Below are 13161 nucleotides of genomic sequence, written 5' to 3'. Positions count from 1 at the left end.
GAGAGAGAGAGAGAGAGAGAGAGAGAGAGAGAGAGAGAGAGAGAGAGCCAGCCTATTGTATTCGGTGCGGCGTAGGGTTCTTGGTCGCCATCTTGCTTGATATTGATCGCGAAACGCACGAATACTCGTTCATTCGCCGCGGCTGCGTTCGTCGCCGTCTCCTCTCTCGACTCTGTGTGCAACCGTACACGGCCAACCATCCACACACTCGCTGCTGTACACACCTAACAGGCGTACACACGCAGACCTAACGGATGTACACACGCGCACGTCTATCGCGAGAGCACCGCAGAGAGAAACACTCGTACGCTTCGGCCACGAAGGGGAGGCCCGCGTTGTGTCGGTTGGAAGTCTCTCTCCTGGTTTTCAGTCCGCGGGGGAGGAGACTATCTTGAAAATGGCGACGCGGATCCCGTGCATCGAGGCCGTCTTTTATCTATCGAGAACACAAGGGGTAGAGAACCTGGCGAGGGAGACGACGTAGAAAGAGGGGGAGGTGGAGTATGCGTCGTCGCATTATATATTGTTTCATTGTATGGACGATGTAGCTATCCTAGCAGGGCCCAGGCCCGTCGCTTGACGTGCTGGTGCGCGCGTGCTGTTGCATTTAAATTACTCTCCCCCGCCTCCTCCCATCGCCCGTTCCACCACGTCGTGTAAGCCCTCTCGATGAAGATATATACGAGGCGCGCGAGCTTTTTGGTCCTCGTTCCTCCGAGTGTCCTTCCCTTTTGTCTCGGTCGCCGCGTTTCTCCTCGGGCGTCAGGTGTAATGACGCGCCGTTTAGGATAATGCGAGACAGGGGTGATGCCTTTTTTTTCTCCAGCCAGAAGAGCGGTACCGTGGTAGCCGACTTCGGAGAGTTCAGGATACGGATGGATTGATCTATACCTTTTATTTTATCCCACGACTTTGTTCGCCATATTAAGGGGCTGTTTCAGCCTGGAATAAACTTTTGCTGGTTTCTCAAAGGATAGTTTTCAGAAATATACACTACCGGCCATTAACGTCAATGCACCATCGTATTTGTGATTTTGTCCAGGATGGATGGAGGGAAAAACCTATTTATCGAAGCGGAGCAATCATGTTCGAACTCGTGGGCATGATCGTGTCATCGATGAATCCTATAAAAGATCACCAGATACATTACCTAATCTTTCTCGATTCAGAAAATGTGATGTAAACGGTCGTCGTATCAATCCTTTACTCTAAGTCAAATCATTACAACATTAACAAGATAATCTTGTCTAAAACACCTGTAGGTGACCTTCGTATGTTCTCCACGCGTCCACCTGCAAAGGAACCAATACCATCACAATGCGTCTGACTCGAAACCATTCAACTGTAATCGAAACATTTTTCGCTATGTATGATAATATCGACGTAAATTAAAATGACACCGACTGGCGAACCACCTCACATAAAGGCATTTCCATCTACGAATAAAAAAGTCCTTCAAAACTGAGATTAACAACATCCAATCCACTCGAGGTAATTTCAAAAATATTCTCCAAAAATATCCATCCCCCAGACACCCCGACAGACAGACATTGCACGGTCCGACCTAACTCAAACCGTTGCAAAAAGTTTCCAAAAAAAGGACTCCTCTCAAAACATGCCTGTTTCACGACTCTCGTGGTTCCCAGACTCTCTGTACGACCATCCCTCGATCACCCTTCAAGCGAACGTGAAAAAGCTCGCCACTCACCTGTCGCCTCTTTCTCTCTCTATGTTCGCAGGTCTGGTTCCAGAACGCCCGCGCAAAATGGCGGCGCATGGTGCTGAAGCAGGAGGGCAAGTCGGACAAGTGCGACGGCGGCGTGGACGGCGGTTCCCTTGGCGACCTTGAGCTTTACGGGAACAGCACCGGAAGCGGCGGTCCGCCGATGAGTCCTCCGTTCATGCTAGGTGGACCGCACAGCCCTGCGTCCTTGGCGTCCCTGGACTGCGCGTGATCCCCGAAATCCCGTTTTCAGGCCAAACCGATCGAACGAGACTCGCAAATGGACGCGTCGATGTTCTACGAGTCCAGGATCCGCGAGCTGGACGCCAGGGACAGAGACGTGGGACTCTTTTCGACGAATCCGCGGTTTTCGTTGCTGGACGGGAGCGCCGCGACGCTGTGAATAATTTATTTTGTCGCGCACGAACGAACCAAGATGGCGTTCCCATCGCGCTCGGGGGAGTTGGTTGATCCGCGAAAGAGGAACGATCGCAGGGACTGGAGATATCCAGCGAGAAGGATAGTTTGGGAAGACAGAGTGACTCGAAGCTGTTGTTTTAACCGAGGCTACCGATGCTTCGGTTTGTCGCATTGGAACTGGGTACGATGGTCCATGTTCCTGGGAAGTGAAAGAATCGACTTACGTAAATAAAAAGGTTGTAGAAGTACCCTAGTCTTACGTGTCCGTCACATACTGTCGCATTTGAACAGCCTAATAGAGGAGTAAATGGCAGAGATTTCCTCGACAGGACTACTGGCAGGGAGACTCCCAAATCGAATCTTTCATTTGCGGGACCTTGAGTCTTGACTTTTACCCGTGACTAACTTTTCATTTCAACTTGTTACTTTATCAACGAGTCACTGTCTTACGAATAAACAGTATAGAACAAACAAAAACATAGTCGGATCAAACTCAATTGGCAAGATCCTATCTCTATAGGATGGTACTTTAGCTAGGAATCCTGTGACCACTAGAGAACCAGCTAAGGAGTCTATGGCTGAAAACTCGAAAGATGATTCGCGGGTTACGAGGAAAGTGGATGTAGCCGAGTAACTTTTGCTCAGACGCTGGCGTTCGAAGGCTGACTAGCGCGTCTGATCATATACGATCCGCGACTACTTTGAAATCAGCTTTATATGTAGCTTCGCAACATTTAGTTCGGATTTGGTTACGGACGGTCGCTTCTCTTTGAAAGGGAACGGTAGTTAGGTGTCCTACATTCGCTAGTGGTTCACAGGTCCAGGAATCTATAGCTGCAAGCTGGATCTTATAGCTGAGAGCTGAAAAGGTGTTTCCTGAGTGATAGGAATTGTAATCCCTTGTATAAGGGAAATATGGATCGTGTCGTGTAATTTCTGCTCAACCACAGGCCTTCGATTCGCAACACCTTCCAGATATCAATTTCTCAACTCTGCTTAGTCTAATACAGATTCAACTAGGGAAGGTTACCAACCTCTAGGAAAGAAATCCTATTAAAAGTTCTACATCCACTAGAATTCCAGCCGAGAATCCTATAACTGAGTGCTGGAAGAACGATTCCTCAGCGAAGAAGTATTTAGTATCATATGTAAAGGGAGCGTGATTAACGTCGAGTAATTTTTGCATAATTGTGGAACCTGTATCGAGGAGTACCGTCATAATGGACATTATTAATCCTTAAACTCCTATTGGCGCCTATAAGCGCTCGTCAAAATCGCTCAACAGATTGGTACACGCAATGTCGTCACCTATTATAAATGGAGTTTCCGGTGCTCGATGAGTTAAACTCCACAAATTACAGGAAATGGGATATCAAGAACGATCGAAGACCTTGATATCATTCACAATTGTGTTGGATAACAATGCTACTGCAAAAGTCAGAAAGCGTGCGTTCGTAGGTTTGCACCACGAGAGTGGGGGGCAGTGAAGCGACGCGGTGGGGGTAAGCAGACGCCGTGGTGGGGGTCTGTCCTTCACCGCTCTCGAGCGGCCAGTTGATGTTGATTCGACGTCATGAGCGACTTGCCTCAGGATTAACGATTGCGATCGACCTTCGTCTCCCCCGATCGGATAAGCTGAAGAACGGAGGACACGTCGACTAAGCGGCGATTGTACCGTAACGGAGGATCGATTAGTTGAATGAATAGAAAGCGTTGTATTTATTTCAGCCGTCACGGTGTGATCAGCGTTGTTATGTTCGAACGTGTACTTGCGCCTTTTCCGTCGAATCGCCGACTTCGTAGCAGGCTTCGCCGTGTGATTACGCGTACGCGAGAAACATACGGTCGCGCATACGTACACGCGATACACACTTCGGCGAGTGCGTTTCGACGTCGCATCGCTCGAAAACGTTTGTAATTAGTTGTCGATGTCTATTTATTGGTTATAAGCGTTCTGAGGTAAGCCTAGTTAAGGGTTACGAACTTTACCAGTGCTGTGTGAAAATCCAACGTTTCCGAAGGGAGGGTAGGGAGTAGAGGGGGACATGTAATACTTTCGGTCGCATTACGTAATAATATAAATAAATGAAAAAATATATATATATATATAAATACATATATATGTATGAACGTAATAATATATATTATTATTATTATTATTATCATCATCGTTAGATGACTTAAACGACAAAAGCCCGATCGAGTGGTTCGATTCGATTAATTCGGTCCCGTGCATCTCGACAAATTATTACTCGTTCCGAGCCGTTGAAGTGCGGGCGTTCGTCGACGGAGAGTCATTGAAATTGTTAATTCAAAATATCGTGCTCTGGCGGTGGTTCGTGTCGCGCGAAACGTTGGGTTTTAACGTCGAGTAAGTATAAATATATAAATATAAATATATATATATATAAATATATTATTTATAAATAAATTCGGGCGCGTCGAGCCCGAGAACGATGTGTAATTATAATTATTGCTCAAAAAAAAAAAAAAAAAACAGAAATGAAAATAAAAGACGAAGATGTGGCGAACCCAGAGGGAGCGGAAGGTATAAGTAACGGCGGATCGAGTCGCGCCCGATCGCGAATCCTTGGCGTATTTCACGTAATTGTTGTAAATAAAGGACGTTCCTCGAGTCTCTTAAGGCACCGCTATAGGTTGTAGGGATTATAATTGCATTCGGTAGCGGTTCTGTTAGGCAAGGTAATAATGATGACGACGAATTATTATTATTATCACTCCTATTATTAATATCCTTGTAACGAATGGAACGATTGTCTAATTTTACAAGATGATTTTTTCATTGAATATATTTTGACAATATACACGCTGTCTCTGTCGATTATTTCTTTCGCAACCCTTTATTCCTCCTTCTTCGTGAAGCATCCTTATCGATGTCATTGAAAAGTTCATATTTTATTGCTGGATGTATTATTGACGTTAGAGTAAACTTGAAAATTTCACGACAATTTCTTTGATGCTAACACATGATAATGTAGGAGAATCTTTCAACGAGTTTTCTCTTTCTATAATTATTTTTTAGTTTCTTTTTATTAAATTAGAATCTTGCTTCTGTAATTATAGCTTGGACCACTAAAGCACTAAATCACTATATCGAAGCATTATATCTTTCCTCGTTGAAGAAGTTTGTTCCGAATTCTCCGCAATGGGAAACAATTTAAATGACAACATGAGTCCGAGGTAAGAATTTTTGGCCAGCTTTCCTGACGAGACTAACGATTTTTAATAAATAAATACTTGCACGATCGATCTATTATTAATACATCTAATAATAACCTTAACATTATTAATTAAATTTCTTTTTTGATACGCTGAAAGTTATTTAAGTTTATGTTTTGCTTGATTTTCGTATAAAAACAACGTTACGTTTCAAAGAACGGTATCGAGTCAAATTGGAAAAATAGACACGGTAAAATTTGTCACACGTTCTAAATGAGATACGTTAAAAAGCGTGGAAAATCGAAACAAATACTTTTTTTAAACACAGCGAAGCGTTAAAACGAAATTTGAAAAATCGTTAAACGGTGCGACTCCGGAAGACACTCATCTACCGTCCAAAAAAAAAAATATAAAATATGCGTCACCGAAGTACAGAGACGAGTGTTTTGCACTAAATGCACGTGACAGGTTGGAGGATGTGGTTTACAAGGTTGGCAGCAATTTAACGACCCTGTTACGGGAACCGATGAGTGCACGGTGCATCCCGAGGGGTGAACGTTAAAATTAAAATTAAAATTATGCTGCTAACGGCAATTCAAATTAAAACGAAGCTGGTTCAGCGCGGCGTGCAATTTCTATTTAACGTACGCGGGAAAAGGAAACTTCTCGTTAGCTTCTCTGACGCGGAGGCCATCTTTTTTCAAGTGATTGTGGGCTTATTAAATTAATCGAGCCACGTTATTAATGTAAATATTACATTAAATATTTGTTTCGGCTGATATCAGTAACGATCGGGAGTGCTATTATAGTGGCAACAATTCCAGCGATCTTCTATCGCTCGAGGGGGTATTCTAATAGGAAACATGATTTTTTATTTTAATTTCGATTTTTATTCGAAAGGAAACTGCTGGAAACTTGAATATGCTTTACATTCGACGCAAAGTTTCATTTAAATCACAATCTTCAGGTTCGAATTCTCTTGTTTGACTGTACCTGGGAGTCCTATGAATAAATTCACCTATCGTCTCCTAGTCGGAGCACGCGTCATTCATTTTCTTGTCGCTATATCCTCCATGTTTGTTATGTATCTTTAACACAGAACGAATCTAATTTATTAGGAGAGCCTCCTACGTGGCACCGTTTATTCCTTTCGCCACCGGGGGACAATGATCGATGCCGCCTGAGGAATAATAGTTTCCGTATTGTGTAATAGCCGAGTTTAAAGCCGCGGAGGTTCGGTAAATCTTCAGCGTTTACAAACTGCTTCCTGAGTTACGGAAACGTGGGGAACGCGAACGATAACGTCGTGCCCGCAAGGAGTTTCTTATCAGCGTACGCGTAGCGACGGAGGATTTCAGTTGGCGACGTGAAGGAACGCGAATTCGATTCTTTGATAACCGGGAGGATATTAATTATTTGTGGTAGGAAAGTGCAGCCCGGAGACGGATAACGGAAATACAAAAAACTGGAATGCAAGGCGGGACGATGCACATAATACCTACGCGAGCAGTTGCATTGTGCCAGCCGGTGAGTAAGCGGCGCGATGTGATTTTTAATGGTGATTGTTCGTTGCATTTCTGAATCGATAAAAATCGCGAGCCAAGGTGGGACAGGACGAAGGTCAAGAGAAATCGTGTTGCGACTAATTCAGATTAACCTGGTCAAAGTTTCGGTGAGATCCAGACTTGTAGATACATTTGTATTCATAGGTGGGGGAATAGTTGGGTACAAAGGTATGCTAAATGAAAGGAAACGGTGGAAAAGATAAACTATATTTATTACTTCGGAACTAGGTACATATTTACAATTATACGCCGAAGTAAAATATCACTAGAAGATCCACGAGTAGAACCAACGGAATTCATATGGGTCTCAAAGGATCCAAGCTCTAGCTATCAGCGGATCCACCATTCGAGAATTAAAATCTCGAACTTCTGAAAGATCCGTGGTTGGCCGATTTAACGAATTTTAACTTTGGAAATAATTCTGTTAGATCCGCGAAGAGCCCAGTCTGAAGACTTCTCTATGGATATCGAATGACTCAGGCCCTAGCCATCCGCAAATTCCCGTCGAGGGTTGAAATTTCGAATTATCGGAAGATCCGTGAGTCCGAAGAAAGCAGTCAGAGTGAATATTCCAAGAATATCCAAAAATACCGGAAGGCGACCCCTCGTTTAACAAACGATCCGCACGGAGGACACGTTGGACCGTTGCCCACGGCCGAGGGAACCACGAAGAAGTCACGATGCGTTTAACGAAGTAAATGAGACGTTGCCGAGGATCGACACCGTACCACTGTCAACGAGGAGTGGGTCTGCGCCGCTGTCGCCCGATGCACGGCATCGATCATTCGCGTTATCGACGTCTCGATCCCACGAACCGGTCAGAGGACAGCGGCCCTGGGCCTGACATCGCATGTGGAAGATCTAGGAATCTCTTCGGTCGCCTCTCTCGATCACGCCTGATCGGGCTGGAGAACGAACGGTCCCTGAATGCGAACGGAACGACGCGTTTTCGTTTTATCGCTCGACGATACCACACGATCCTCTCGGCATTGTTTCCAACGTGAGAAGAAAATGTGAGAAGGCTGCTCTTCCTGCGCTTTATTAATACATTGTCAGCAGGTAGTGTAATTGCAAGACCGCGGATATTTATGTAAATTTATATTTTTGTACGCGCGCATAAAGAACAGAGATTACGTAGATTAAAGTATGTCTTGTTAGTTAAATGTTGTAACGTTTTTGTTTATTTTCGTGTATTTTTCTATATTTACATTTAGAATAAATGATAATAAACACAGACACGAATTCGTTGGATGGTCTAATACTTTTAAAGCAGTGTTTCTATACATCTCAATTTGCTGGGTGACTAGAAACAGCATCTTATTTTTTAGTGATTATTATTCAGTGAAATGTTGTTCAAATATTTAATAATACAATTGAAAGGGATGGCGAAGCCAACAGTTCGAGGTATGTTTCAATATTTGTCTGTACAAAGTAAGGATGTGACAGGATTCCAAAGGTATCAAAGTGTTTATTCGTTTCATTTTATGGTATGGCTATGAATAAAATTAAGGAATTGGGATTTAAATAAATTATACATATACTTCACTGTTGATATTTTACATATTTTTACATTCATTATCCTCGTACATTTCCCCGCATTTTCACTCGCCACAAATGCATAAACGTACGCACTCTAGTTATGACTTTCCTCGCTGATGCAACTGCTTCTGATTTTTATCGCATTCCGTTGCACAAGAAGACCCTCCCAGCGAAACGTAAACGGACGCTTAGTAACGACGTGACACGTCATTCTAATAAACAAAATGCAGTTAAGTTCTAAATCGACCGTATATATGATAAATATTTCCAATTGAAAATGTATTCGAATGAAATTCAGAGAGCAAAAGCAATGAAAAATGTGTTTCTCCGATAAATATTTAATTACGTACAAACATAGCATATCGCGCTCATTTCTCTCCTTCTTTCAACTGTACTCTGTTTTATTGTGACGCAATAAACACAGCGAACAAACCAGACAAATAAATACATTACCCGAGCCGTACGCTAAAAGTGTTAAACATTCCTGCAGAAACATTCTTCGCGAAGATGGACTCGTACCAACTATCCCAATGAACGTTTCAATATTCAAACGCGATGTTCGCGAGATAGGCGCAGTCGGCTGAAAATCGACAAGGGCCCTCGACGATGGCAATCCCGTCGTTCTCTCTATTTCCAGTGTTCCCGGTGCGAAACGCAACGGAACGTCTCGTCGAGGCGACGTCGAGCGTCGCTCCCAATTTATCGAGGCCGCATTTCACGGAAACAGAAAATACGAAGCGCGACAACGCGGCCTCCGTCGTTGATTTCCGCTCGTCCGTCCTCCCCGCCGCGGTCCTCTATTTCCTCTTTTTGTATATAAACCTCGTCACGTTATTATTTCTCGCCCGCTACCCGCTCATTAAGCTCCTCTCCTTGATTTTTTTAGTGCCTCCGCGGGTCTCCGGAGACTCCTCGTCCACGCCCCGATGCACGACCCTCGCTCTCTTTTCCTCTCTCCCACTCTCTTGACTTCTCTCACAGAGTCGGGACTCACTTGTCTCGTTTGTGCGGTCCCTCTTCGAGGAACGCTTCCTCTGAGCGCGCCGAGCACCGCAACCCTTTGCCGAGGACTTTTGACGCCCCGCGATACGCTCGAATACCGTTCGACAAGAGGATTCGGGAGGCGACGAAGTTTTTTTACCTCTTCGCTTTTGCTTCCTCTCTCATTCCATTTTGCCCCCGTTTTTACCTTTTTTCACCAACCCCTCCCACCCCCCCCCCCACCCACCCCTCCCCAAGCCGTAGGTCGGGATGACGATTCGCGGTATTCAAGCGACACCGCGCTCACTGAGCTGAAGAACTGGTGAACTCTTCGCGGACACGTTCCGTGCTTTTATTGTCTTTATTGTCAGACGCAGCCTCGACGAATCTAGAAACAAATTCCTATTCTCGTTTTTAGGGAAAATAATTTTCAAAACGTGAAGGATTTTCGTTGTTTGTCGTTTATTCTAGAAAGTTCTGCAGGAATCTTCTATGTATACATATATTAGGTGCAGTAATTAATTCTGTGCCATTCTAAAGTGAACTTACCATTTATTTCTTAAGGAAACCATACGACTTTCAAACTTCCGTCACAAATTTGAAAGTGTAACAAAACGAGGGGTTAATGTTTCTGTTTAGACCCAGGGTACTAAACTAGGTAACTACACCTAATAATTGTCGAGTATATTTGTAACATGATAAGAGAATAATAATAAGAAAAGTTGGTTACTGAAATTCGTCTATGTAGATAAATTGTAATGGCTATCAGGTTAAAACATTGTACATATTATGTACAGCCATAGTAATAGAGAACAGGGTGAGAATTTGGAAGATTTTCCATGACAAAATGACCAGTAAATATTTTTGCTTAAACTACGTATACAAACGATTGAACGCAAAGACGCGAAATTAATTTCTTTTTTTAATAAACGTTTGAACTAAATAAAACTTATCGAGTAACCATTGGTCAACACTGCTGGCAACCCCATACAAACTCGACTTCCGTTTTGATAGACCGTCAAAGGGATATAAAGTTCTACACGCAAAGTAAACAGCAATATCTGAACGACCGGCGAATCTTTGAGCGTCAGTTTGAACATTTTCCAAGAGTCAACCGTCGACCCTAATCCGGGAACGCGAAACCGTCGGTACACTCGTGTAAAATCCACCCAGGCACCGGTTCTCTTTGCCACCGAGCACTTTCGACACCCTGCATCACGCTCGGATACCATTCGACAAGGGGGTGCCGCTCCTCGCGGCCAATAATTCAGACTTCAAGGCGCGGGCGTGAAGATCGCCCCGACGGAATATCAAAAGCTCCGCGCGTTTCTCTCTTTACCCCACGCCTCCCTCGCTTTCACCTCAAAGACGTCGTTCTTCGCCCCTGGCGAGAGGAAGTCGTCCGCACGATTTCCGTAGAACTCGCGAACGGTGCAGAAATACGTGAAACTTTTTAATTTCAATTGAAGAGTAATTTTACCAGTCGGCTGCGGCGTCCTCTTTTCAGAGCGCGCACCTACGCGTGTCGCGAGAATCAAGCCACGACAGGTATAGTCGTCGAATACAGAGTAACATTGAATCGCAAAGACGACTGTAAAACATACTCTTAAATAACCAATGGTAACTAAATTTTACGCGTGACAACTGTACTCGTCATGACACAAAATACTGCCTTTTCTCCGTGACGAGTATACTCGTCAATCACAGTTGACTGATTAAAAATAAGAAAGTTGATCGCACCCTCAGGGACTGTAGCATGCGAATATGCAGCTATAGTACGGGGTTTAGCGACCCCGAGGTACCCGAGCTGGAGGAGGTTCCCTACAAACAAGGCTCCCTTAAAGTATTCGCACGCAGTAATGATTATTCTTTACTATCGAATATTCACGATAATATTGACCACATAGGGATAATACGGCAGATTGATTCAACATGGTAATGGACATAGAAATCAAATTTTCCTAATTAATTGCAGCTTCAGCGATAAAGCGAACGAGCACAGACATTTGGAGACCAGAGCACAACATAACTTAATAAAGAATAAGTGGGCTGGAAATAGGGTAAGAATGCGAAGTGAAAATATACGGAATGTACCACAACAGGAACCATAATAAACGCAACATTCATCAATACCCCACCCACGCGTGAAGTTTCACCAACGTTGACATATAACAATTGAATTATGTTGACTGGTGTCTCAATGTTAGAGTCTCACCAACCCCAGAGCAGGTAACGCACGAACAATGCTCGCGACCTAATCAACAAGCTCCGAAGCTGCCAGCAGCTAACGAAATCACGGATCCGCGAAACAATTCGTTCCCTCGCGAAGCTTCGACACGCTAGCTGGTATCCACGGGATCCGAAATCCCCGACAAAAATTACCCAAGCCTCGGAAGTCCGCGCGAGATAGCGCGGCCGAAGCACCGGCGGCGAAAGCACAAAAGGGAGCAAAGAAATCGGGTCGACAGAAGAAGGAGGAGGGTCTGTGGGGACGGAAGGCGAGAGAAAAGGGGAGGAAGCTTCCTCCACGGTACAGCGCGGGTGACAAACAACCGCGCGGATTCCACGGATCCGTGCGGCGCACTCGGTCCGCGCTAATTAGCGGTTCACGAGCGTGCCGAAAAAGAGGCGACGCGCGACGGCCATGGAAAGAGGGCCACGGGGGAGTCGGAAAGAAAGGAATAGATAGTAACCGAGCAAGAAGAGTAGTGTGTAGCGGTAGGCTTAAGAACGCATCGAATCGCCTCGGATCTGCGTTGTTGCATTCGACTTCCAATGGTATTCGATATAGGAAGATGTTGATGTTATGGTCCAGTTTTTAACCTTTACACTCAGATTTATTTTTAATAATAAACATGCCTGTCAACGTGGCATACTGGACACTTTCAATTATGTTTAATTACGGTTAGTAATGCGCACGAGACGAGACCAAACGTGACGAGATTTGTACGATCTCGATCATTGATCTCAAAAAATCTCGAAACATGCATATCGGTCTCGAATTTTCGATAATTTACAATCAGAATGACGAGATTTCGATGAGATCTTGACAAGATTTTGATAAGATTGGAAATACAGTTCAAAATATGCCAACATCTGTTGTGTTATTAGGAACGATATATATAAGCTTTCCAGTTCTTAGATTATACGAGTTTAAGGATTCCATTTCGCACAGAATGCAAGTACATTATAAATAGGATAATTTTATGTAATGCAAGAAAACAAAATTTCGGAAAAATACGTATGTTATAGTTTGATCTGTAGTTTAAAACACAAATTTGTCGTCATAATCGACTAACATTTTGCAATAAAAATGTATTAATAGTAATACATAATTTATACAAATGAATTTTTCTGAAAACTAATTATATTCCTGCTAATCTAAATCTAATCTCACCTTACACTTTACACTTTACGTCTTACACTTTACATTTTGCACTTTACACGTTACACTTTTTATATTTAAAGATCTTATTACAACAATGTTGCAACATTGTTGATCTTGCAACATTGTTGTGGTCCCGGGAGAAACAATTTGCAACATTGTTGATCTTGCAACATTGTTATAGTCCCGGGAGAAGCGATTTGCAACATTGTTGAACTCGCAACTTTATTGAATTTTGCAGGAATCGATTTGCAACATTGTTGAACTCGCAACTTTGTTGAATTTTGCAGGAATCGATTTGCAACATTGTTGTAGTCCCGGGAGAAACGATTTGCAACATTGTTGAAGCAGTAGCATTATTGTAGTTC

General features: G+C 43.7%; 2 protein-coding genes across 3 annotated transcripts in view; one reads left to right on the top strand and one right to left on the bottom strand.

Annotated features, from left to right (window-relative positions):
- Positions 1–4973, top strand: part of LOC128887218 (protein apterous-like) — a 64047-nt gene extending 59074 nt beyond the window's left edge. For both annotated transcript variants that reach the window (XM_054142879.1, XM_054142878.1), the window contains exon 6: positions 1740–4973. In XM_054142879.1, the coding sequence (XP_053998854.1) occupies positions 1740–1955 (216 nt within the window). In that variant the 3' untranslated portion in view covers positions 1956–4973. The remainder of the gene's footprint in view (positions 1–1739) is intronic.
- The window catches only part of LOC128887223 (mitochondrial inner membrane protein OXA1L), a 173892-nt gene that overhangs the window by 130862 nt on the left and 29869 nt on the right, over positions 1–13161 (bottom strand). The window lies entirely within an intron of this gene.

The sequence above is a fragment of the Hylaeus anthracinus genome, unplaced genomic scaffold (assembly GCF_026225885.1).
Source record: "Hylaeus anthracinus isolate JK02 unplaced genomic scaffold, UHH_iyHylAnth1.0_haploid 11985, whole genome shotgun sequence".
In the NCBI taxonomy this organism is placed as follows: domain Eukaryota; kingdom Metazoa; phylum Arthropoda; class Insecta; order Hymenoptera; family Colletidae; genus Hylaeus; species Hylaeus anthracinus.
The sequence above is the reverse complement of the archived record's forward strand: the minus strand, read 5'-3'. Positions and strand labels throughout refer to the sequence as shown.